Source organism: Neoarius graeffei, chromosome 5, assembly GCF_027579695.1.
Source record: "Neoarius graeffei isolate fNeoGra1 chromosome 5, fNeoGra1.pri, whole genome shotgun sequence".
Classification (NCBI taxonomy): Eukaryota; Metazoa; Chordata; class Actinopteri; order Siluriformes; family Ariidae; genus Neoarius; species Neoarius graeffei.
The window spans coordinates 32,398,789-32,426,033 of NC_083573.1; the positions used below are offsets into that span (position 1 = coordinate 32,398,789).

General features: G+C 40.6%; 2 protein-coding genes across 2 annotated transcripts in view; both read right to left on the reverse strand.

The window, feature by feature from the left end:
* Positions 1-2,096: 2,096 nt before the first annotated feature.
* On the reverse strand, positions 2,097-4,593 carry LOC132885952 (endonuclease domain-containing 1 protein). Its single transcript, XM_060920483.1, has 2 exons — positions 4,192-4,593; positions 2,097-3,529 (listed from the first exon to the last, which is right to left on the reverse strand). The coding sequence occupies exons 1-2, from the start codon at positions 4,483-4,485 to the stop codon at positions 2,330-2,332; spliced, it is 1,494 nt and encodes a 497-aa protein (XP_060776466.1). The 5' UTR covers positions 4,486-4,593; the 3' UTR covers positions 2,097-2,329.
* Positions 4,594-16,311: 11,718 nt separating this feature from the next.
* Positions 16,312-27,245, reverse strand: part of ino80e (INO80 complex subunit E) — a 35,716-nt gene continuing 24,782 nt past the window's right edge. Inside the window, exons 6-8 of the mRNA XM_060921558.1 lie at positions 21,482-21,599; positions 21,094-21,192; positions 16,312-17,485 (exon numbers count right to left, since the gene is read on the reverse strand). Coding sequence (XP_060777541.1) covers positions 17,279-17,485; positions 21,094-21,192; positions 21,482-21,599 — 424 coding nt within the window. The 3' untranslated portion in view covers positions 16,312-17,278. The remainder of the gene's footprint in view (positions 17,486-21,093; positions 21,193-21,481; positions 21,600-27,245) is intronic.

Below are 27,245 nucleotides of genomic sequence, written 5' to 3' on the forward strand. Positions count from 1 at the left end.
ATGCAATAAACCAGGGGTTCTCAACCTTTGAAGACCCACCTATTCATATTTGTAATGAGTCGGGGCCCATTAAAAAAGATCCCCAATTAAATAAATGCAGTAAAAACAAACTGTTTTTAATAGTAGGTATTGTATTTAAAACTGTATGGATGTGCCAGGAGCCAAACCCATGCATGCAGGGCATTCTCAGTCAAACGGGATTAATGATCCAAAAGTGGAGTCCGGTCCCTTAACACAAGAACTATTTGCCATGTTTGTGTACAGAAAAACAAGCAAGTTATTAAAACTGCAAAAGAAGAAGTGGATATAGAAACCACTCAATGGGATTAGATCCTTACACACTGACAAAGAAGGATTTTTCCTATGAGTTGGAAAATTATCCATCCGTTGAGTTCCCCGACATCTCAAACTACCTGGTTCTGCAGACATCGTTCTACACGGACACACAGATGAAAACCTGGAAGAGCATGGAGGAGTTCGACTTTTTATATATGACTGAGTTTAAGCTCTGGGGCTCAGGACACTACAAGATGGACGGCGGTCGACGGATCGAAATGCAGGAAGAGTGTTTATTAGCAGGCGTGATATTTATAAAAACAAAAGACAAATTATTTAAACAGAGTCATAAACATGGCTAGAAACAAACAGGACAGTGATAATACTTCGCAAAGCCTCTGTGAAAACAGCGTCCATATCTGCATGTGCTGAATGCGCTCAAATCAGTATCAGGTGTTTCCCATAACGACTGAGTTCCAAGAGCGCAGTCACACCTTTTAGCTCACGTGTATATCGCCACCAAAATGCCTCATTTTTATCGATAACCCATCGTGAGCTGTAGTGTGACCGTAGCTTAATGAGGCGGATGTGACGTCAGATGCAACCCAGCGATTGTACCCTACCATGAGTAAAAATTAGCTTCAACTTGAAAAAAAATTCACAGCCCACTAGATGGCGCTTCGGCCCAGCGGTTGAGAAACACTGCAATAGACTTACTGTAAAAATTTTCCCCCTTAATCATCAGCATTCCATCACAAACATGCAGTTTTCCGTCAGATTAAAATGATTTATCAGAACAAATGAGACGAGTATCAAAAATCCACGAAACATTTCTTTATTCAGACATCACTTAGGTTGGATTTGGGGTGTACATATCTCAGTTTCACTGAGGAGATGGTTGGGCACAAACACTTGATTGACACCGAACATCAGGTTTTTCTTGTCACAGATTCAACTTTGATATTCTCTTTAACAACTTGGGTCATTTGTGCAAATATTTCACCAAGGCAAATCTGGAAAACCTAGTAATGTAGCAGGTACTGAACTGCATTATAAATGCTCACATCATGGTCTCTATGACACCACTCACGTTTTATTTTACATCAAAAACATCTGCATTATACCTTCTGTTCCTTCTGTAATTAATAACCCTTTACCTTTCCACTTTGAACAATCAGTGTGACAGTGAATGCACCAAACTTTTACAAACAGTGTAAAAGGTGAATCACTAAGATCTCAGATCCATAAAAAGATCTTCATGGCAGTCCCCAGTCCTTTAACTTAAAGTGCCGTTCCACCATTGGATGTATTTTTTTGGCATAAAATACAATATATTTTATGACAACATGACTAGACAGAGAAATCTTTTAGCTTCAAAATGATATATCAAACATAATTTTTTGACAACGACAAGTATATTAATTTTGCGACCAAAGTCACCTACCCTTTTAATTTCCGCGCGGTAGTGAAACGTGATGTCATCGGCAGGTTCCCCTGGCACAGATTATCAGCAATGGCGGATAGAACGCGATTGTCAGCTTCGGAAAAGAAGCGAAGGAAACTAGCAAGTGATGCCCAAAGGAGACGGTCGATGGTGAATATTGGCACAGCAATCGACAAGTGGAAATCGCGTTCTATCCGCCATTGCTGATAATCTGTGCCACGTCACACGTGACGTGGTACACAAGAAGGGGAACCTGCCGATGACATCACGTTTTACTACCGCGCGGAAATTAAAAGGGTAGGTGACTTTGGTCGCAAAATTAATATACTTGTCATTGTCAAAAAATTATGTTTGATATATCATTTTGAAGCTGAAAGATTTCTCTGTCTAGTCATGTTGTCATAAAATATATTGTATTTTATGCCAAAGAATACATCCAATGGTGGAATGGCACTTTAAAAGCTGAATTGTGCATCATAAATAAACCTAGTTCCAATCCACATAAACGTTTTTGTACGGAGCAACAAGACACTGACTATGATATAATGTAGTATAAATAAGCTTGCGCCAGATCCATGCACTCATGCACAAAAAATACCTCCCGTTCTCTCACTCCCCTCTGAAAGCTTCCTGTATGTTTTCCACGGTGTTTCCCAACACTCCTCCAACGATGCCCACCACCATATTAATCACATGCCCAAGTCCTCTCTGTCCCCTCCAGACCAGCGTGCCTATCCCTTGACCTATTGACCAGCCCTGTTCGCCCACCTCTGAGCCCACGGTACCCATGTACCCACCAAGTCCCTGGTACATGCAGCGTACTATCTCTGTGCCATAGTCCCAAACCTCACCCAGTGTACCGGTCACCAACCCCAGAACATCACCCATTAGCGTTCCTGTCCCTTCCAGTCCCTCCTGGCATGAAAGCATGAGGGTGCCTGCTAACGTGCTTAAAAATGTATAGAGTGAACACACACCTTGTTCACCCACTTGGTATGCGACACTGCCTACATTCTTAACACCCGAGACTACACCAGAACCCAGGTTCTGCACCAGACTAAAGCTGTCGCTGGGCAGCGATGCTAGCACGGCCGCATCCTCTTGCAAGACGTAGCAGATTTGTGAGGGGAGGTTGGTGAGGGTGGAGACAACTGGACAGAGTGGAGCGCACAGGAGAGAGATGGTGGAGGACAGGATGTAGAGAAGAACACTGTCCTCTTCAGACTCAGAGCTTTCTGTTTCATTAATGCTTTCTTCCACGTTGGGTTCAGACTCAGTTCTATCTGCTGTCGTGCTGGGCACCTCATCCTCGTCACTGCTTTTGTCCATCTCAGCTGTGTGTGTGTCTTCAACAGGAATTTCAATTATTTCTGGTGCTGCTGCTGCTGCTGTTTCTTCTTCTTCTTCCAGACTTCCTGTTTCTCCACACCCACTTGAGAAAAGCTCCTTAATGTCCAGCAGTTCCTCCAGCTCCTTTACGCTCAACAATTTCAGCTCCCCTTCACCCTCCTGGATCATTCCCATACTGAAGCTGTTCGGTCCATCAGGAACATCGCAGCACACTGCCGTCCACAACACATCTGCCTTCGTCTCACTCAGCCCACCCACGCCACTCTGAACATAAACACTCCCCCCTGCCTCAGAGCACTGTGGCACGGTCTTGCTCTCTACCAGCTCTGCAGTAAGAGCATCTAGTTTGTGGAAAGGGGAAGCTGCATTTGACGACGCGACATCCTGGTCCTTCTTGTACAAAGCCGGGACATGCACATGGGACTCTTCTCCAAGGACTTTGGTCTCACTTGGTCCATCCTGCGAATGCATTTGACAGACACAAAACATTATTTTCACGATATCTTCTTTGACTCTAGAAATGTCAATCATAGAAAGGTCAGGTCAATACTGCTGTATTATTCCTCGTATACAGCTTTCTTTCGATCACTGACAGCATTGCAACACAGAATCTAACAGTAGCAAAGGAGAAAAGTTTCCTTTGTGGCTGAATGAAAGAAAGAAGCTGTTCTGAGACGCAAATGTATGCAACGTCTCTAAATGGGTCCTTTCATTAAACACCAGAAGGCTCATTAAGAAATTTGCTGGAGTTTGTGTTTTGTTCTAACCCTAAACATCACGTCTATTCCCTAGTCAGCTGTTTTCTTTAAATGCACGCTTCATTTTCAAACCATGGAATTCTCTAGAAGCTTGATTTGTTTATATCTTAAACTCCTTGCAGTGCTTCGATCGAGCCAGAGATCTGCGATGATGTTTCAAACTATATAATAATATACTCAGATCAGGTAAAAATCATGGAGCCATCTACAGCTAAATGTGATTTCACACCAAGCAGAGGTAGTGCAATTCAATTACAGTTTACAGTCACGGTTTTGACTCTTCGCATGAAATGCTTTGTATCTCAGCAAGGGAAAGAACTAGGGATAAATAATCAATCATTTTAAAAAAGCAGATCTTCTTACCAACTCCTCGTTTATTCCTTTGCCCCATGCATTGTGCTGGCCTAAGCGCAGAGCCGTGTAGACATTAGCCTGTTGTCCAGGGTGATAGAGTGAAACGAAAGTGCGCCCGGCTCCCAGGCGGTGGCATCTCTTCTCCAGGCCCGACTCAGTGACCCGCTGTGGGGGGGTGTTTCTGTAGAAGCTCTCCTCACACTCGAGCAGCTCTGAAGCTGTGAGAATGTGAGCCAGAGAGAGCAGGCCCAGGATCAGCGCTGCAAGCCCACACACTTTGTTCCTTGGTGCTGCACACAGCATGGCCAAAACACTCTCCACTGCAGTCTGGCACAGGCTGTAAATGACAGCGCTGAAGCAGCAATTACACTCGATAAGATCCTGCAAGTCACCCCCTCTTCCTCTCCCTCCCACTCTCTACGCTCTGCTCCTGCTCTCTCGACTACGCATTAAGAGCTTGGCTGATTTCACCCCTCCTGCTCTCCTGTCTCATTCTTTTCTCGCCTTTCATGTCAGCTCTTCAAATCAGTCCCTCTCACGGTGGTTCAGCTGTAATGTGCACGAACCTGTGCAACACACCCTCTCACGCCTTTTGGCATTACCTGTAAATCAGCATTCTCTAAACACACACACACACACACACCCTTATATTGCATACACACTTGTAGATTCGCAATCTCGCACACATGTTGGTGTGATCATCTTCGTCAGGATTTTCACTGACTCTAATGTGTACATCTTAACCTATTCCTACCGTCTATTCTCAAACTGTTATAGATTAAAAAAAAACTTGTTTTTTTTGTAAAAATAGATTCAAAAAATAAACAAACGTATTATACGCTTTTCAAATCTACTCACAAGGAATCAAAATGGTCCTGCATTCCTATCATTAGGGAATCCATAATCTAAAACAGAAACACACACCTGTTCATGTTTTTTAGCATGACAACAGAACTGTCTGTCTGTCTGTCCGGTGAGAAGAAACATGCATGACTGAACACACAACCATTTTACAGCACTTAAATTATGCCATTGTTTGAAACCAATTCCAAAACTGGCCACCAAATACCACTAGGAACTGTGCAAAGCTCTGTAGGTATGACAACAGTAAGCCGTGTGTGTGTGTGTTGTAATCCTATACTGCAGAGCTGCCTGTCTGAACTGGTCTTTGAGCTTAAGGGCAAGATAGGTGTGGTCCCAACACTCATTCTCCAACTTTATTTTTGTGTGTGTTTTTTTTGTTGTTGATTTTTTTCCTACTCTGAATCCACCCACTGATGTGCTCTACACGCTTCACACCCAAGTCTCAGTGTTTGCATATATTTGATTGTAACTACACTACCATTCAAAAGTTTGGGGTCACCCAGACAATTTTGTGTTTTCCATGAAAAGTCACACTTTTATTGACCACCATAAGTTCATTCATTCATCTCATTATCTCTAACCGCTTTATCCTTCTACAGGGTCGCAGGCAAGCTGGAGCCTATCCCAGCTGACTACGGGCGAAAGGCGGGGTACACCCTGGACAAGTCGCCAGGTCATCACAGGGCTGACACATAGACACAGACAACCATTCACACTCACATTCACACCTACGGTCAATTTAGAGTCACCAGTTAACCTAACCTGCATGTCTTTGGACTGTGGGGGAAACCGGAGCACCCGGAGGAAACCCACGCGGACACGGGGAGAACATGCAAACTCCACACAGAAAGGCCCTCGCCGGCCCCGGGGCTCGAACCCAGGACCTTCTTGCTGTGAGGCGACAGCGCTAACCACTACACCACCGTGCCGCCCCCCACCATAAGTTGTAAAATGAATAGAAAATATAGTCGAGACATTTTTCTGGCCATTTTGAGCATTTAATCGACCCCACAAATGTGATGCTCCAGAAACTCAATCTGCTCAAAGGAAGGTCAGTTTTATAGCTTCTCTAAAGAGCTCAACTGTTTTCAGCTGTGCTAACATGATTGTACAAGGGTTTTCTAATCATCCATTAGCCTTCTGAGGCAATGAGCAAACACATTGTACCATTAGAACACTGGAGTGAGAGTTGCTGGAAATGGGTCTCTATAGACCCCTTCGCAGTAAACGTCATTCATATGTAAGCGGAAATTGCACGCGCAGCCTGGACCCAAAAAAGACTCAGAAATGCCTAGTTGTTGTGTTGTCGGGTGTCAGAATCGTAGCAGTGATGGGGTTAAAATGTACAAAATTCCAGCAGGATCTCACCCATTCCAAAAAAATCGCCGACGTCTATGGCTACAAGCCATCAAACGTGTAGACTGGGATGAAAGCACCATCAAAAATGCGCGGGTTTGCAGCGCCCACTTCATCACAGGTAACATCAGGCTATTTATTAAATCTTTCTTTTTTATTCTTTCTAGTCTTCGTTTATTGATGTAGCAAAATACTTTGGTAACGTTTGTCTGATTAGCTGGGTCATAGTTACACAATGTAATGAATATTGTTAGCATGTTAACTTAGCTTTGCATGCAGTTTTGTTTGTAGGAGAGGTCTCGCTTGACTCAAGCAGTCCAGATTTTGTGCCATCATTATTTGTGTATGCCGAAAATCACAATTTTAAAGCAAGGATGGAAAGGTAAAATTGTGTGCCCTCGCTCTAAATGCCAACTTGCGTTGACTGCTCTAACCTAGCTCCCGCCCCGTTCAGTTTCATTTCTGCTCTCTGCCTCTCGCTTTTTACGCAGCTCTGATTTCTCTTAGCTGCACTCTTTACACTATCATTCCTTTCATGCCATCACCTCCTGCAAATTGCTGTTTAGTGTTGGGATTTGCTGTTGTAGCTAAAGCCACATTGCCATCACATCACTGGCATAATTTGATTAAAACAAAATGAATATGAATGTCCCATTGTTAATCAAGTTGTACATGCCCGCACATAACATAATCATATGCGTCTAAAGACTTGTAGGCACGAAGTTTTTCGTGGGTGTAACTAACACTGAAGTCTTGTCAATAAGGTACGAGTATATATCTGGCCATTGTATACCAGGGAACTTACTAACATCGTCCGTCCACTCTTTAATTAAATACAGATCCGGTAGGCGATGTCCACTTGTTAGAGTTAACTTATTTATGTAGCATTCTCGATCTTGTAACGACAATTGTTTGGCATAATCTGACAGCTCATAATGCCGGTCTATGGGCAGCGCCATTGTTTCCTGGGTCCAGGCTGCGCGCGCATCCTGGCAACGGTCGGTTTGTTTACAAACATGCGAAGGGGTCTATACACCTATGGAGATATTGCACCAAAAACCAGACATTTGCAGCTAGAATAGTCATTTAGCACATTAGCAATGTATAGAGTGGATTTCTGATTAGTTTAAAGTGATCTTCATTGAAAAGAACAGTGCTTTTCTTTCAAAAATAAGGACATTTCAAAGTGACCCCAAACTTTTGAACGGTAGTGCATGTCTTAAATCAAGATTATTACCTACTTGATTATCTGTCTATCCACCAAACGACAACTACCTCAATTTATGATACACACGTACAGTACATGAAACCTGCGAAAATTCTCTAGTTAAATAAAATTCTAACTTTGAGACAAACCAATATACACACACTAGACAGTTATCTAAGCGAACCATCTCCCTAAAAACATCGACCATTTAATAAATATACAGCGCATTGAATAGATATTCATGGTAAAGCACGGTGGTGGTAGCATCATGTTGAGAATTATCATCTTTGACCTTTTGGTTGTTTCTCGGTCACTGACCGTCAGTGGACGGCCTCCTCGATGCAGTGTCACAGTTGTGCTGTATTCTTTGGTGTTATTACCTCGCCCAGGACGGAGTCTACCAGGGGGCGAGGTATTGTTTTCGGTGGGGTTTGTTTTTTTGTTAGCAACACTACGGGAAAACAGCTGGACGAATCTTCATGAAACTTTCAGGATAGATGGACACTGGTCTCAAATAGAACCTCCAACATTTGAGGGTCATCTGGTCAAGGTCACCAAAAAGGTCAAAATCATTTTTTTCACAATATCTTCTTTCTGGTTCCGATTCTATTTCTATTTCTCACAAACACACGTGATTCTGGTTCTGACTGTAATGCTCTCTTTCACAAACATACAATTATGATTCAAAATCTAAATCTGGGTCTCTCTTTCTCTCTCTGTAATATATACAGTATATAAAAATTTTGTTTTGTTTTTTTACTATAACCTGACAGCTGATGATTGAGAAATATTACCATCATCAACATATAGGTATAAAATAAGTGCTGCTGGGCAAGGTTTGTTTTGCCTGGCAACACTTGTTAATGATGGATTTAATAGTAGTCTGTGGGATGTTCAAAGTTTCGGATACTTTCCTGGCCCTGTTTTGACAGGTGTTTGTTCAGCCATGATCTCTAACAAACTCTGAGGCCATCCATGAACAGATGTATTTACAGTTGTGGTCAGAAGTTTACATACAGTACAGTGACATGAATATCATCTTGGACAGTGTTCGGCAAGTTACTTCAAAACTGTTTTGCATTATTTATTACTTGTTACTGTCATTTTAAAGTAATTAGTTACATTACAATATTACTGTATTTAAAATGTAAGGCATTACACTACTATTGCACTACTACATTACACTACTATTTTCTTACAAAGCCCCACTGTTATGGAACAGCCTTCCAAGTAATGTTCGGGAATCAGACACAGTCTCAGCATTTAAGTCTAGGCTGAAAACATATCTGTTTAGTCAAGCCTTTTGTTAATGGTGTTTATGAGGTAAAGGTGTAGATCTGGAGGGTCCTCAGACATAGAGTGTTTTGGTAAACTGGGATGTATGGATGCTGTCAGTCCCCACTCGCTTGCTCACTCGAGTTTGTTGACGGTGTAGTGGCTGCTGCTTTCTGTCCCGGGGCTCCCTCATGCCTGTGTTACCTTCTGGCTCTCTCCTTTTAGTTATGCTGTCATAGTTAGTTTCCGGAGTCCCTGCTTGTACTCGGTGCAATATGTATACTGTTCCTACTTATTCAGGTGACATTGGGCATACCTAACCACCTGTGTTTTCTTTCCCTCCCCCCTACCCCAAATCTGTCCCTCTGAGTTACATGAAGTCAACAGGAAATCTTTTGGTGGAGAGGGTGGAGACCTCGACTGGCTATCGTAGCCTGCAGGGAATCGGCCGTCAGACATTCTGTCGCATGTCCCAGACCCGGTGAAATGTAACTGAATTGTCTTGGCCAGCCCTAAGGGTCCCATCTGCATCTCATCATTGCTGAGGAGTGTGCTCCCATCACCCAATCAAGCATCCAGCCAGAGCAGGTCATGATGTATTTTACCATATTAACATGCCATTGTTGTGTGTTATGCCTGATGTAAAGACTCTCGTCTCTGCGAGCCTACCACACAGATTTAATACTTGTCATTTTTAGGGCATACCTAACAACATGTTTTCTTTCTCCCCCCCCCCAAATCTGTCCCTCTGAGTTACATGTTGATCCTGGGATTGAGATGCTGGCCTCTTCTGCCCCTCGGACCTGCTTGATCCATCCTGGTGCCCTGTGTCTGGTCGGAGTTTTATCGCACCGCTCCTGTGAAGGACGGCCCCATGAGGACAGTTGAGGGTTATACCTGTTAAAACTGTTAATATTATAGTCAGGCTGTCTGCTGTTGCCCAAATGAGGATGGGTTCCCTTTTGAGTCTGGTTCCTCTCGAGGTTTCTTCCTCATGTCGTCTGAGGGAGTTTTTCCTTGCCACCGTCGCCACAGGCTTGCTCATTGGGGATAGATTAGGGATAAAATTAGCTCATGTTTTAAGTCGTTCAAATTCTGTAAAGCTGCTTTGCAACAATGTTTATTGTTAAAAGCGCTATACAAATAAACTTGATTTGATTTGATATTGCATTACTTTTAAGTTACTCTCACCAAAATAACTGGAAGTATGGATTTGGCAATCTAAATGTAGCTCAAGACGCTCAATTAGCTCATCATACATCCAGTGGAAGGTGATGTGGTATCTGACTGAGCTAGGCTTATGGTTAAAAACAGTAGAATATAATAGCCACAGTGATGGCTCATGGCACAATACAAGGAACAATCATCGCAAGAACAGACAAAAGGTGAAAGTCTGGCAAATTGTGATAGAAATACTGTAACTTTAGGCCTATTCATATTAACATTAATTGAACTGTATTGTATTGTAATGTCTAAAGATATGACAGGATACAAAATTAGCATTTCTATGCCTTTATTGTTTTCAAGTTTACAGCATTAAGCATAGTTTACGCTTCATAAAAAAAAAAAAAAAGATTAGCCCTAAGGGATATGACTCCATTTCAGAAATTTAACAAAAATGAACATATTATGGCAAATCGTAGCCTACAATAAAACTGGCCTGGAAACACCCCCCACCCCCCACCCACAAGCCTTTTAAATCACGGCTAGACAATGACTATTAGCTATATGAGGCGACCCAGTCACATTTCGAAAAACAGAATTAGAAATAACAAAATCAAAGTGCTTTTAATGATATTGAAGTGCTTAGGCCTATTAGCCCTCGAAGGAAAGGCAGCTCAATCACTTTAGTCTGACTTCCAACCAGAAAAAAAAACTCAGTTATACAGGACAAAAATGTAAACAAACTGTCAGCATATCTTCAACAACATACTCCGCCACAAGTCTCCTAACCTCCTGAGGCTGAAGGAGCATCTCAGAGCGGCAGAACGTTAATTTTGGCTGCTTTGTGATTTTATCGCCACTCTCATCCTCCGCTTGCTTCCTTGCTAACTTCATGTTACTATGGCACCTCTGGAAATGTTTAGTTAAATTACTGGTGCTATTTCGGGAAGTGGACAGTTCTTTAGGTTTAGCACACAAAGTGCATTTGACTACGATGTTCTTCACATCCTTATTTTTCACAAACTTAAAGTAATGGGCATATGCTCATCTGGAGAATGTGCTATCCGACGTTAGATCAGCTGCAGGTTCACTCATCTCTCTCTTCTGTCTGACTAGCCTAAAGGAAAAGGAAGTGAAACATTTTGCGCGGACGTTTCACCTCTGCTGATCTCGCGGTGATTTTGGCGAATTTGTATGAAGGAAAAAAAACCCCACCACTTCATTCCAGGTTAAAAATGCATTGTAATGCGTGTTACTGACATTTGTACTGAGTAAAATATTACCAAATTTTTTTCTGTAATGCCTTACATTACCACATTACTGCAAAAAGTAATGCATTACAGTAATTCGTTACTTTTGTAACACGTTACTCCCAACACTGATCTTGGATATGAATGTCATGGCAATATTTGGGCTTTCAGTAATTTCTTTGAACTGTTCTTTTTCTGTGGCAGAATGATTATATAGCATACATCTTTAATTAAAAAACAACACTAGAATTTGGTGCACAAGTTTTAATTTTCTTTGGGTTTTCTGAAATCAATACAGGGTCAGAAAAACGTATTTACACTCATGAAGTGAAAATGGCAAATAACACGAGAAAATAATCCTGTTTCGACAACTGTCCCAAATAGAAAGGAAGGATTGGACAGCCTTTGTGTTGGATAGATAGATAGATAGATAGATAGATAGATAGATAGATAGATAGATAGATAGATAGATAGATAGATAGATAGATAAGAACTATACGAAAGAGAAAAACTGAAATAATCTCTGTTGAAATAATTATAGTAGTAAAAGCACCATTTAAAAAAAATGATCAAAGACTGAACTGTTAAAGGAGGGAAAAACAGTGAAGGGGAGTGCTATAAAGATATGCAAGGAATGTGGGTAAAGGTGAGAAAATAAGAGGAGGTAATGAAAGGGGGAACAGTCAGGAGATACTTTTTTATTGGGGCATGTTTGTTCGATACAATTTAACACACAAGCCAAAGCCACGCGATGGGAGTGGCAAGATGGCGGCCAGATGGCTTCACTCAGATTTTATATAGAGCTCAGTGGTGCTGCCCCAGTGACAAGCCGTTGTACCCCTAAAGGTACAGTAATGTGCGTTATTTTCTGGGAGTGTACCTCAAGAGCGTTTCTGAGGACCTGCCTGATCCATCCTGGTGCCCTGTGTCTGGCTGGAGTCTCATCACATCGTTCCTGTGCAGGACGGCCCCATACAGACAGTTGAAAGTCACACCTGGAGGACGCTCTGGACACTTACAGTAATGCTTTTATGGCTGAGGACTTCAGTTGACTTGCTAACTTTAGGACTGCAGTTGTCATGAACAGTTTTACACTCAAGTTTCCATCAATGAAGAGTTTATAACATCAACAAAACTGACTTCATGTTAAAAATGTTATAATCACATTGTCTGTTATCATCCAGATGAGGATGGGTTCCCTTTTGAGTCTGGTTCCTCTCGAGGTTTCTTCCTCTGTCGTCTGAGGGAGTTTTTCCGTGCCATCGTCGCCACAGGCTTGCTCATTGGGGATAGATTAGGGATAAAATTAGCTCATGTTTTAAGTCATTAAAATTCTGTAAAGCTGCTTTGCAAAAATGTTTATTGTTAAAAGCGCTATACAAATAAACTTGACTTCTGACTTGGCTAGATGTTGTAAAGGGGTTTTTCTTCACCAAGGAAAGAATTCTAGTTGATTTCTGCGGTCTTCCATGCTTTTTAAGAATGTTCCAAATTGCTGATTTGGGTCACTCCGAAAGTTTCTACATCTCTGATGGGCCCGTTTTTGGTTTGTTTGTTTGTTTCAGCCTAATGGTGGTCTCTTTCACTTGCATCAAGACCTCGCTGGAATGCATATTACGAGTTCCCATGAACAGCTACCAAATACAAATTCAACACTTGGAATCAACTCTTGGAAGAGGAAGTATGTTAGCGGAGGATGATGAGGGATAAATAGAATAGGGATGATTGTTATATTAGAACTAACTTAGTATATGGTATATATTTATTTATGGGGATAGTTTATATATTCATATTTACAGGGATAGGTATGTAGTAGATATTTATTTTTGTAATTATATATTTATATAGATATTTATGAAGTGTATATATGGTATATAGTGTGTATATATATATATATATATATATATATATATATATATATATATATTTTTTTTTTTGTAATTATATATTTATGAAGTGTATATATGGTATAGTGTATATATATATTTTTGTAATTATATATTTATATAGATATTTATGAAGTATATATATGGGTTGTTGACGTGACATAGCAATTATGCTGTCCAACGATCTAAAATGTATTTTAATTCATTCTTTCAAAATTTAAAATGTTGTAAATGGTTAAACTTCTATCTATTTAATACAACAAAGTAACTTTAAGAAATCCATACTTAAAATAAAAAACTAAAAAATTGAGTGAAACGTTGAAATTGTCCTATGGTGTGACTGTCCCAAGCTCAATTTAACAGGTAGTAACTTAAATAATTAAATAATAAGAAGGTCAGGCCTTTCTATAAAAACCCTGGCATAATTGTGAAAGTGTCTATTTTAGTAAGTGTTAATGCATTTTTCTATACATACTTTTCAAAAAATGTAGGGATTTGTGAAATGTTGTCACTAAAAACGACGTCCTATGGTGTAACACCGAATTCCTATTTTTACACGGGCAATTTCATAGACAACTATATCTTGTTGAAGCTCCGCCTTGAAATGTATGTTTCTGAAGACCCCAAAGAAGCCCATGACATGTTCACATGGTAAGTTTTTCTGTCAGACTTGATCAAATATTCAATAATGTTTTCACATCAGTGAAAGTGTTAAGTTTTGTTGTCCTTTGGTGTGACACCCTTAAATTACATTTTTTGATAAAAAATTGTGTTTTTATTAACCTTGTTGTGGAGAAATATGCAAATGTATTTCACTAAATGCTAATGGAGAACTAAGCTAGCAATGACAGGGGTTTCAACTGAAGCTAAATGCTAAATGTCCTTTGGTGTGACAGAAAATATCCTATGGTGTGACAGATTGGACTGTCACACCAAAGGACAAATGTGTCACACAAAAGGACTGCATCTCTGAGGATGTGCTTTGAAAACAAGTAATTTTAGTTAATTTATAGTTGAATTTTGTATTTATAGTTTATCTTATTTATTCTTTTCATTGTTTATTGACTATTGGCATACAGGCATTGTTTTTATGGATATATGATGGATATTTGCTGTTGATTACAGATACTGTCTAGTGTTCTTTAATTAAAAGCTTTATTGATGAGATTTCATAACAATATTGATGAATTGTGACCTTTTTTAGAACAGTAAGATTTGAAGGTGAGATGAGTGGGAGAGAAAGGACGAGAAAGTATAGAGACCGAATCAACAGTGATCCACAGAGAAGGGAGGCAATCCTTGCAGAGCGACGGAGAAAGTAAAGGAAACTATTGCAGCACAACACATGATTTACATACATTTTAGAATTCCTTCCTTTGTAAATATGTGAGATATTAATAGGGATATCATGTTTGAACACAAGTTCCTGATTATTATCTGTTACATTAATATTAATGTACGTATTTTACAAATCTATTTTCTACTTTCTTTTAAAACAGATATCAACAAAGGAAGGCTGAAGGAAAACTGTCTCATCTCATTATCTCTAGCCGCTTTATCCTGTTCTACAGGGTCGCAGGCGAGCTGGAGCCTATCCCAGCTGACTACGGGCGAAAGGCGGGGTACACCCTGGACAAGTCGCCAGGTCATCACAGGGCTGACACATAGACACAGACAACCATTCACACTCACATTCACACCTACGCTCAATTTAGAGTCACCAGTTAACCTAACCTGCATGTCTTTGGACTGTGGGGGAAACCGGAGCACCCGGAGGAAACCCACGCGGACACGGGGAGAACATGCAAACTCTGCACAGAAAGGCCCTCGCCGGCTACGGGGCTCGAACCCAGGACCTTCTTGCTGTGAGGCGACAGCGCTAACCACTACACCACCGTGCCACCCGAAGGAAAACTGTGTGCCTTTGATATCAAATCAGTACCAAAAAGGAAGCAAGAACATTTGCGAAAGATATGGAAGGAATCCAAAAAAAGATGCAGAGCCAGGGAAGAAGCATTGAATGCTATTCTGGACACCACCCCACAGTCTCCTGAAAGCATACTGGTGGAGCCAGTGGTGGAACCAGAATGTCCTCCAGAAGAACCAGGGGTGGAACCAGAACATCCTCCAGAACAGCCTGTGGGAGTAGCATGTTCTACACAGCACCTATTGTTTATTAAAATGAAAACCTGATCAGATTTTAAAATAAACAAGTTCAAAATCTATTATCTCTCCAAGTCTTGTATTTGTTTTTCTCTCCGTCCTTTAGTGTGACTTGGATGTCCTATGGTGTGACATTTTTAAAACCTGCATAATTTTGTTTAATGTTATCAATGTCTTTATAAAACATTATATATTGTATGTGGGGACACAAAATAGTCACCTCTGAAAATTTAGTACAGTTTCCGACAAAATTGTACAATTGACAAAGTTATCTGAGCATTTCCAGGAAAAGTCTCATCAGTCCCATCTGTAAGTAGGAAAAATGTATTTAATGGTGATTTCATGTGAAATAAAAACTTAGAAATGCATAACAAGGGTGTGAATATGAACATAAAACTCTCAAGCCATCTCTGTATTAATAAATATGCATATATTTCTGTATTCTTTGCATGTCACACCAAAGGACATATTTGCCATGCACTGAATTACAAATGTAAAAAAATAGGTAATTAGTCGTCTTAAGATTGTGACCACTTGTATTTTTTTGAAAGATCGGTTCTCATACTACATAAATATGTAATTTTTATCTTTATTAATGATTCACAAAAAAAAACTTTTTTGGGGGTCTATCTGTCATCTACCCATATATATGGTATGTAGTATATATTTATTTTGTAATTATATAGATATTCATGAAGTGTATATATGGTTTATATTTTTATAGGTGTATTAATGTAGTTTGGATTTCGGGGTAGTTAAAAAGGGGTGGGAAATTAAAAAAGTATTGTACTTCTTCCCACTCCTTTTTCGAACAATGTGCGGTGTTTTGTAATGTCTTAGCTCTTTGTTATTTTATTTATATTTTGTTAATTTCTCATTTTCTTTCTCTTGTATGTAGAAATAGTTACATACATTTTTTTTATACATGTTCGAAAATAAAAATAAATTCATTCATTCATTCAACTCCTTTGATCTCCTGAACTTTTAATGAAAGAATGAGGAAAGGGGCCATAATTATCCAAATCGCCTTCGAGTCTGTGAAAACTGCAGGGACGGCGTAAAAAAATAAATTAAATAAATAAACAAGTGTCTGTAATTACCAAACGGTTTGTTATGTTTTTGATAAACCCCTTGAATTAAAGCTGAAAGTTTACATTTCAATCACATCTTGACTGCTTCATGTGAAATCCATTGTCGTGTACAGAGGAAAAATGATAAATTGTGTCACTGTTCATACAACATATGGACCTGACTGTATTTGAGCACTTTAAAAAGCATCTAATGTCCTTGCGGAGTAATAAGAGACTCGGATTCTGTAAGCTTTCTTACATAAATGCAGAATTACAAGTCAGCAAACTCTTTTTAGCCTTACAATAATTCTGATATACACAATTTACCTGATACATACTGTACAGATGTGTCTCTGCCAAAACATCTCCAGCGGCCGTGTGTCTGTGAGGCTGAATATCACGAGCTACCTGGCTACAATTCGGTTTAAGGTAAAAAAAAAAACAGCTACACTTTTATGATACTCTGTCAGTAGTGGAACTCTAGAGGCAGGTCTTTAGTTGCACTATTTTCAGGCATGACAGTGTGGGTTGTATCTGAGCTGGCGTATCTGCTGTATGCATCCGAAATTTCCCTCCAATCTGAAACCCGAGGCTCTAACTGCGAATTCCTTTCAAAAAGTCTGTCAAGGAGGACCGCTGTATTTTACAGCAGATTTTCCTCCCTGGTCCTAATAATAATTTTTAACCAGAAAAGGCCTCTGCGCTGATGCTTTGTCAGATAGTTGCTATTAAAATGTAAAAATGGTGGAGAAGAGACAAGACAACTGTCGCATAATTAGAGCAAAAACACATCTGGATAACTCTTTGCAGTTTCCCTTTACTGATGCTAAATAAACACTAGAGTCTTTGTCCATTTCACGTTCACTCATTAGGAAGGTCAATGACCAGTTCTGCTTCCTCTCCTTCTCCTCTCTCCTCTTCTCCTCCATCGCTTTCTCCCTCGCTCTCTCCTTCCTCCTCTGCAGTGTCTCCGCTCAGCATCTGCCGCGGGACCCAGCTGAACGGCCCGGATGAACCCGCACCCGGTGCACTGCCTGCTGGGTAGTTAGAAGCTAATGAAGATACCACCTGGATTTTTAAAAAATAAAAATAAATGTGAAAGACTGAAGAGATTTTGCCAATAATACATGACAAATGATGATCATGACGATGATCCTCCAGTCATGTTAGTGATCACAAGCAGAATTTTCTATTTTCACTAAAATGAAGGTGAAATATTTGTTATGATGTTAACTGGGGGGGGGAATATTACTTTCTATAACCAATATAATTCGGACAGTAATTTAATAATCTGCTTGAACATACTGTACAGCTTTCTCAGCACTCAGTCTGTTCCATCCTTATCTCTCTCTTTTTTTTTTTTTTTTTAAACCCACACCCACATTCCTGGCTCTAATGGACCCTAATGCACTAAAGGACCTTCACGCTTCTCTTCTGCACTGTTTATATATAGCCTTAACAAGATGCTGTGCTGTTTCCTTTCCCTGAAATGTGCCTTGTTTCACAGTTAGCGACTATTTTCGAATGGTGCTGTTAACCCTAAACAAAATATCTTATATAGTACTGTGCAAGAGTCTTAGGCCCCCCTATTTTTTTCATACAAACTTTGATATCTATCTTATGACTTCCACATTATCGAATCAGTACATTTTAGAGTTCCAAACGTTCATTTTCCAGCACAAAATTAAACGTTACAGGAAAAAAAAGTTTGTATCTGAGCAACGTGTTACATTGCATCTGCATATCAGATGCTCGCTGGCCGTGCTGTGAAAATTGCGCATGCAGACGCTCATCTAAGTTCCCAAATCTGTCACTGCTTAACTCTTGAATATTTTCTATCATTAAAAAGCTTATAACACCTGCTTTCCAGAGAAATGTATCTGGTTAAGATCTGTTCAGTACTTTGGGAATAACAGCGGGTTGAATTTGGTACAACAGAGTTCACTCTCTGTTCGCGTGACGTCGGGAAACTGCCGGTACTTTTTGAGTCATTAGAAAGCACTCAGGCTCTCTCTCTCTCTCTTCTGATCGGTTTCTGACTGGATTACTTGTCAATATCAATCAGATCTCCTTTATAGGGATGCTCTCTCGCTCTCGCGGTTTCTGATGAAGTATTCAGCAAAACTTTCCGTCTGCTAGTTGATGTTATGCTTCACGGGAGACTTTGAGGGGAGTTTGCATAATTTTACCTACTTATTTTTTTCAAATCAAAATTGATTCCTGTAAATAAATAACTAGTTTAGAATGTAACTGGAGTTGTTTTGATGAAAAATATTGAGATCTTAGTGGTCGGAATGAGATAAAAAAAAAACGGAAGTCAGAAACACGAGCGTCAATTTCAGTTCAGTTAATGTGAATTGTTTATTGGATGTGAATCTCTCAGCTTTTTCAAGGTTCGCCTTGAAAGCTGTTAATATCATCATTTATATTCTTTCATATAAACACTAGCAGGCTCTACTTTTGAGAAATACAAAGGCCTACAGAGCGCAAAGAGGGGATTAGAAATAATCTTTTATTACTTTTTTATTAAGTTTACCGATTTAACATTTTAACCTAATTAATACTAATTAAATACTAATTTGCATAATTTGGTTTTACTCATTTTTAAACTTTTGAGTATACAACCATCTATGCGCTTGCTAATTTCCATGTAAATATCCTGAAAAATAGAAAAGTTATTAAGAAAAAACAAAACAGACATTTGATCTCATTGGTTAATCAGGCCCATTTTGGACCATGTGATCCTCAGACTCGATATTACTGCAGTTTTCTAAAAATTAAAGGAACAGTCCACCATACTTCCATAATGAAATATGCTCTTATCTGAATTGAGACGAGCTGCTCTGTACCTCTCCGAGCTTTGTGCGACCTCCCAGTCAGTCAGACGCGCTGTCACTCCTGTTAGCAATGTAGCTAGGCTCAGTATGGCCAATGGTATTTTTTGGGGCTGTAGTTAGATGCGACCAAACTCTTCCGCATTTTTCCTGTTTACATAGGTTTATATGACCAGTGATATGAAACAAGTTCAGTTACACAAATTGAAATGTAGCGATTTTCTATGCTATGGAAAGTCCGCACTATAATGACAGGCGTACTAGCACCTTCTGCGCGCTTCGGCAGCGCATTGATATCTGAGCTCCGTATCAATGCGCTGCCGAAGCGCGCAGAAGGTGTTAGTACACCTGTCATTATAGTGCCGACTTTCCATAGCATAGAAAATCCCTATGTTTCAATTTGTGTAACTGAACTTGTTTCATGTCACTGGTCATATAAACCTATGTAAACAGGAAAAACGCGGAAGAGTTTGGTCGCATCTAACTACAGCCCCCAAAAATACCATTGGCCATGCTGAGCCTAGCTACATTGCTAACAGGAGTGACCGCGCGTCTGACTGCGTCTGACTGACTGGGAGGTCGCGCAAAGCTCGGACAGGTACGGAGCAGCTCGTCTCAATTCAGATAAGAGCATATTTCATTATGGAAGTACGGTGGACTGTTCCTTTAAACCGTTTCTTCAAATCTTTGATTTGTAATACCTCAAGAACGGATAAAACTTCTTACAGAATTAAAAAATGATGTTCTGCATTCAGTTCTGAATTCAAGGAGTGCAGTTTCAAGCCATTTGGATTGAATATGAATTTTCACCCGATATACCTAACATAAGAGACCACTTTTCAGATTAAAAAAGAAAGCATAATGAAGGCTGCTGGGTTTTGGTGCAAAATGAAGACGCGAGTATGACAGTCAAAGTGTCCAGAAGAACTGTGGCTGGTTCTGGAAGATGCTCAGTAAAACCTACAGCCCGTTTCCACATACAACTGCACTCACTGGACCTGAGACTACTATTTTTCATTATTATTTTTTTTTAAAGCAGAGGGTCGTCTCACATGAAATATTGACTTTGTTTCATTTATTATGGCTTACTGCTTCCTGTTTAATGTTGAAACATTTCATTTCATTATTTTTAAGCCATTTTTTGGTCTACAGCATTTCTTTACATGTGCCTAAGACTTCTGCACAGGACTGTATATTGTAATTATCCATTTATAATAAATAAATCATTTTGTTTTTGTTTAAATTAGACAAATCCTCAAAAGTGCATCTTACCCTTAACAGACATCTGAAGTATTTGTTTAAAAATTCTAATTTGCTGTAACTACTTTCCTAAGGAGCTGAGAAATGCAAAGAAATTAACTTCTTTTTTTTTTAAATGAAAAATAATTCTATGTTAAGTCGTGAAAAACAGAGTGCACTGCTCCTGGTCTCCTTTCCTTTCAGACTCCAAGAGTCACGTTTGTTTGCCTGACATGATGCTGTCTGACCCTTGAGTCTGGCTTGGCTTGCATCATCTGCAGAACAAGCAGCGCAGGACAAACCATTTTTTATTTAATTATACATACGGAAGGGGATTCATTTGAAAATGGCGACATTTCTGCGAGTTTCTTTTTACATTCTGAATTAACAAATGTATTTTTCATAAAAGCTACGGTATAAAGTCACTTATAGATCCTACTGAAATTTTACGAGTCAGTAAATTAATTTCGGTCTTTAACCTCACTGGTGACAGCACTGATACTTGTGGGCTGAGGGGGGCAGGCCGCATTGATGTTAGACAAGAAGCAATCAAAGCCATTTCAGACTTCCTGTCCTCTTTTCTTCTCATTATCTCTCTCTCACCTTTCCTGCAGACTCTTTTCTCTGTTTTGCTGGTTTTGGTTTTCTCTCTTTCCTCATTCGCTCAGCAGAGGGAGCCAAATAGTCAGGAGGGAAGGGTAACTGTTCACCACACACACACAAAATCCAGCACCATGTCCATGCACACACACACACACACACACACACACACACACAGTCCCCACCCCATAAGATATGGGTCCGAAAATAAGCAGATGACGTGACAAGACGACAACAGAAAAGAGAAAGAAAATAATGAATGAATAAAATGTCAAAATAACAAATGAACAGAACTAGTAAAATATATATATATAAAATATATGTATATAAAAGCAATAGGCTGATGTGGGATGAGGTAAGCGATGTGGGCTGTGCTGTATAAACTCCTCACCGTGTTGAGATACTGAGTGGGTGCTGAAGCCTGGAGAGCGTTCGCTCCGGGGCGAGACAGGAGAGAAAGCTGGGGGGATGAGGATGAAGCGAGGGACGGACCTCCAGGACTTCTCCTCCTGAGGTTTACACATATTAATGCTGAGGTAATACAGGAAGGCACTCGGTCTCTATACCATACTGTGCATTTGGGTTGCCTTAGGGTGAAATAAATACTACACTGCTGACTTAAAAAAACAAAAAAAAAAAACAAATAGCTAAACGCTTTCCACACAAAACAGATAAAAATAGATTGTAATAATGATCCTTCCATTGCTCAACATCTGAATACATTTTCTGTCTAAATCAGTAACGCAGATGTCGCTTCATTATCACATATTAGCAACAAAAACAGTCAAATGGTGCATTATATGAACTGTGGGGAAAATAAAATGAGAAGTTTGCTCCTCGCTTTCCAGATAAATATATTATTTACCAGCTGGGAGGTCCGTATCGTGAAATATCATGACCGAGGTCTTGAAAGTACTGACCGAGGCCCTCTGGGCCGAGGTCACGGTATTTCACCTTACGGACCGACCTTAAGCTGGTAAATAATATATTTATTTTTTTCTTTATCAAATTCTAACAGAAAATGAGAGCGCCCGAAAGGGAAAACCGAGCCGAGCCGTCATTTTGAATCCTCATTCATGGCTGTAATGCAAATTGCTTCCTCCTCGGTATACAAGTGCACTTCCATGGCAGGAAAAAAAAAAACTACATTTTGCCACCTATGTAGTTCCCTATTTATACAAAATTGAGTAATTCAGGATTCAGCCATGTTTTTGCTCGGCGTTAGCAAGTTACAGGTTTTTAGCTTTCTTCTGAAATGTTTTCTTTTATTTCTTCTTCCTCATGGTAGTAAAACTCGCTTTCGTTGTGAACACTGTCGTTATCACTATCCATGCTGTAAAATTAATGCTATTCTCCCGAGAAATGCTGGCAAAAATTTATAAGATTTTTGATAATCTTATAAATAAACCTTATAAAAAAAATATTGACAAAAAACACTACTATGTTTGTTGCTGTTGTGAACGAGCGAGTCGCCAGAGGTCCGTAACCGGGGTCCATATCATAGGATACGGACCCGCTCGCCAGCCACAGGATTTGATGGAAACCGGACCGTGAAAAAAATTAATTTAAGTTATTCCACGAAATCGAATCGTACATGAGCTGATACCTACAGCGGGGAAAATAAGTATTGAACGCGTCAACGTTTTTCTCAGTAAATACATTTCTGATGGGGCTATTGACATGAAATTTTCACCAGATGTCAGTAACAACCCAAGTAATTCACACACGTAAATCAAAACATATATGTCCATAAATTAAGTGGAATGACACCGGGAGTAAGTATTGAACACATGAAGAAAAGGAGGTGCAAAAAGGCATAGAAAACCAAGAAACCAACTGAAATCAGTTAGTATTTAGAAAGCAATCCTGCCCCCTATCAGTACAAATTCAAATCTGCTGGTTTAGTCCTAATTGATGGCCTATAAAAAGGTTTTCATTACCAAGGCGTCATACAAGAAGCATCTCATGATAGGTAAAAGCAAAGAGCTCTCTCAAGACCTTCGCAACCTTACTGTTGCACAACATACTGATGGCATTGGTTACGGACGTATTTCTAAACTTCTGAATGTTCCAGTGAGCACCGTTGGGGCCGTTATCCGGAAGTGGAAAGAACATCGTTTCACCATAAACTGGCCACGACCAGGTGCTCCTCGCAAAATTTCTGACCGAGGAGTCAAAAGAATAATCAGAAGAGTTGTCCAAGAGCCAAGGACCACTCACGGAGAGCTTCAGAAAGACCTGGAATTAGCAGGTACAGCTGTTTCAAAGAACACAAGAAGTAATACACTCAACCACCATGGCCTCTATACACGCTCACCGTGCAAGACTCCATTGCTGAAGAAAAAGCATATTGAAGCTCATTTAAAGTTCACTGCACAACATTTGGACAAGCCTATGAAATACTGGGAGAATATAGTCTGGTCAGATGAGACCAAAATTGAACTCTTTGGAATGTCACCATGTTTGGAGGAGAAATGGCACTGTACATCAGCCCCAAAACACCATACCTACAGTGAAGTTTGGAGGTGGGAACATCATGGTGTGGGGCTGTTTTTCAGCATATGGTAGTAGCAGACTTCATAAAATTGAAGGAAGGATGAATGGAGAAATGTACCGAGACATTCTTGATAAGAATCTGCTGCCATCTACCAAGATGAAATGAGGGTGGACATGATCCCAAACACACAACCAAGGAAACTCTCAACTGGTTTCAGGGAAAGAAAAATAAAGCTGCAAGAATGGCCCAGTCAATCACCCGACTTGAATCCAATTGAAAATCTATGGAAAGAACTGAAGATCAGAGTTCATAGAAGAGGTCCCTGGAATCTTCAAGATTTGAAGACAGTTTGTGTAGAAGAACGGGCCAAAATTACACCTGAGCAATGCATGCGACTAGTTCCTCCATACAGGAGGCGTCTTGAAGCTGTCATTACCAACAAAGGCTGTTCTACTTACTAAGTATTAAATAAATTTCAATAAGAAAAAAAGAAAGAAAGAACAACTTTATTCATCACAAACTTGTGAAATTCCTCTCTGCATTTAACCCATCTGAAGCAGTGAACACACACATGCACAGAGCAGTGGGCAGCCATGCTAACAGCGCCCAGGGAGCAGTTGGTAGTTCGGTGCCTTGCTCAAGGGCACTGTCCCATATTAACCTAACCACATGTCTTTGGACTGTGGGGGAAACCAGAGCACCCGGAGGAAACCCACGCAGACATGGGGAGAACATGCAAACTCCACACAGAAAGGCCCTCGCCGGCCACTGGGCTCGAACCCAGAACCTTCTTGCTGTGAGGCAACAGCGCTAACCACTACACCACCGTGCCGCCCCTAGCGTGTTCAATACTTATTCCCTGCATCATTCCTCTTTATTACGCTTAATTTATGGACATATGTGTTTTGATTTCTTTGTACAGTTAGGTCCATATATATTTGGACACTGACACAAATTTTGTTTTTTTACCTGTTTACTGAAACATATTCAAGTTATAGTTACAGTGGGGCAAAAAAGTATTTAGTCAGTCACCAATTGTGCAAGTTCTCCCACTTAAAAAGATGAGAGAGGCCTGTAAATTTTCATCATAGGTATACCTCAACTAAGAGACAAAATGAGAAAAAAAAATCCAGAAAATCACATTGTCTGATTTTTAAAGAATTTATTTGCAAATTATGGTGGAAAATAAGTATTTGGTCAATAACAAAACTTCATCTCAATACTTTGTTATATACCCTTTGTTGGCAATGACAGAGGTCAAACGTTTTCTGTAAGTCTTCACAAGGTTTTCACACACTGTTGCTGGTATTTTGGCCCATTCCTCCATGCAGAGCTCCTCTAGAGCAGTGATGTTTTGGGGCTGTCGCTGGGCAACACGGACTTTCAACTCCCTCCAAAGATTTTCTATGGGGTTGAGATCTGGAGACTGGCTAGGCCACTCCAGGACCTTGAAATGCTTCTTACAAAGCCACTTCTTCGTTGCCTGGGCGGTGTGTTTGGGATCATTGTCATGCTGAAAGACCCAGCCACATTTCATCTTCAATGCCCTTGCTGATGGAAGGAGGTTTTCACTCAAAATCTCACGATACATGGCCCCATTCATTCTTTCCTTTACACGGATCAGTCATCCTCGTCCCTTTGCAGAAAAGCAGCCCAAAAGCATGATGTTTCCACCCCCATGCTTCACAGTAGGTATGGTGTTCTTTGGATGCAACTCAGCATTCTTTCTCCTCCAAACACAACAAGTTGAGTTTTTACCAAAAAGTTCTATTTTGGTTTCATCTGACCATATGACATTCTCCCAATCCTCTTCTGGATCATCCAGATGCTCTCTAGCAAACTTCAGATGGGCCTGGACATGTACTGGCTTAAGCAGGGGGACACGTCTGGCACTGCAGGATTTGAGTCCCTGGCGGCGTAGTGGGTTACTGATGGTAGCCTTTGTTACTTTGGTCCCAGCTCTCTGCAGGTCATTCACTAGGTCCCCCCGTGTGGTTCTGGGATTTTTGCTCACCGTTCTTGTGATCATTTTGACCCCACGGGGTGAGATCTTGCGTGGAGCCCCAGATCGAGGGAGATTATCAGTGGTCTTGTATGTCTTCCATTTTCTAATAATTGCTCCCACAGTTGATTTCTTCACACCAAGCTGCTTACCTATTGCAGATTCAGTCTTCCCAGCCTGGTGCAGGTCTACAATTTTGTTTCTGGTGTCCTTTGACAGCTCTTTGGTCTTGGCCATAGTGGAGTTTGGAGTGTGACTGTTTGAGGTTGTGGACAGGTGTCTTTTATACTGATAACGAGTTCAAACAGGTGCCATTAATACAGGTAACGAGTGGAGGACAGAAGAGCCTCTTAAAGAAGTTGTTACAGGTCTGTGAGAGCCAGAAATCTTGCTTGTTTGTAGGTGACCAAACACTTATTTTACCAAGGAATTTACCAATTAATTCATTAAAAATCCTACAATGTGATTTCCTGGATTCTTTCCCCCATTCTGTCTCTCATAGTTGAAGTGTACCTATGATGAAAATTACAGGCCTCTCTCATCTTTTTAAGTGGGAGAACTTGCACAATTGGTGGCTGACTAAATACTTTTTTGCCCCACTGTATATAATGGACATGGACATAAAGTCCAGACTTTCAGCTTTCATTTGAGGGTATCCACATTAAAATTGGATGAAGGGTTTAGGAGTTTCAGCTCCTTAACATGTGCCACCCTGTTTCTAAAGGGACCAAAAGTAATTGGACAATTGACTCAAAGGCTATTACTGTCATGGTCCTACCTGTGGGCTTCTCTCTTCAGGTACATCTCCACTCAGCATTACCGGCCACGCCCGCACTCACTTCCTCTTATTAACTCCCAGTGCCTGTCATTGGCTGTCTCCGATCACCTGTTTCCCCCGTGTGTATTTAAGCTGCAGTCCTCCCAAGCTTCTGTGTCAGATCGTCTGCAACTCTCAGCCTGATAACCTGCTTTGTGTTCCTACTACTCTGACTCCTGAAATTGTTCTGTTCAACTCTGTCTGCTCTCCAGCCCTGGTACCCTAACCTGCCTTCAGTTCCGTTTGACTCTGTCTGCTCTCCAGCCCCGGTAACCTGATCTGCCTTCTGTCCCGTTGACTCTGTGTTCCAGTTTGCTCTCTAACTCCTGCCTGCTGAGGGACTGCTCGCTTGGAGACTGCCTGAAACCCAAGTTCTGTCTGCCTACAGCCACAGCTCTCTGACTACGCCAGATCCCGTCAGATCTCAGAAGCTAAGCAGGGTCGGGCCCAGTCAGTACTTGGATGGGAGACCTCAGACGTCACCACCAGCCATCCCTGCCTCTCAGTTCTCCTGCCTCTGGACTTCACCCACACACATTCTCCCTTTTCCCCTATTATTAATAAACTGTGGTTTGAGCGCACTTGATCTCCTCTCCTGTCTGTTCCGTGACAATTACATGGGCAGGTATGGGCAATTCCTTCTTTATGTCATTCTCAATTAAGCATATAAAAGGCCTGGAGTTGATTTGAGGTGTGGTGCTTGCATTTGGAAGATTTTGCTGTGAAGAAAACATGCGGTCAAAGGAGCTCTCCATGCAGGTGAAACAAGCCATCCTTAAGCTGCGAAAACAGAAAAAACCCATCCAAGAAATTGCTACAATATTAGGAGTGGCAAAATC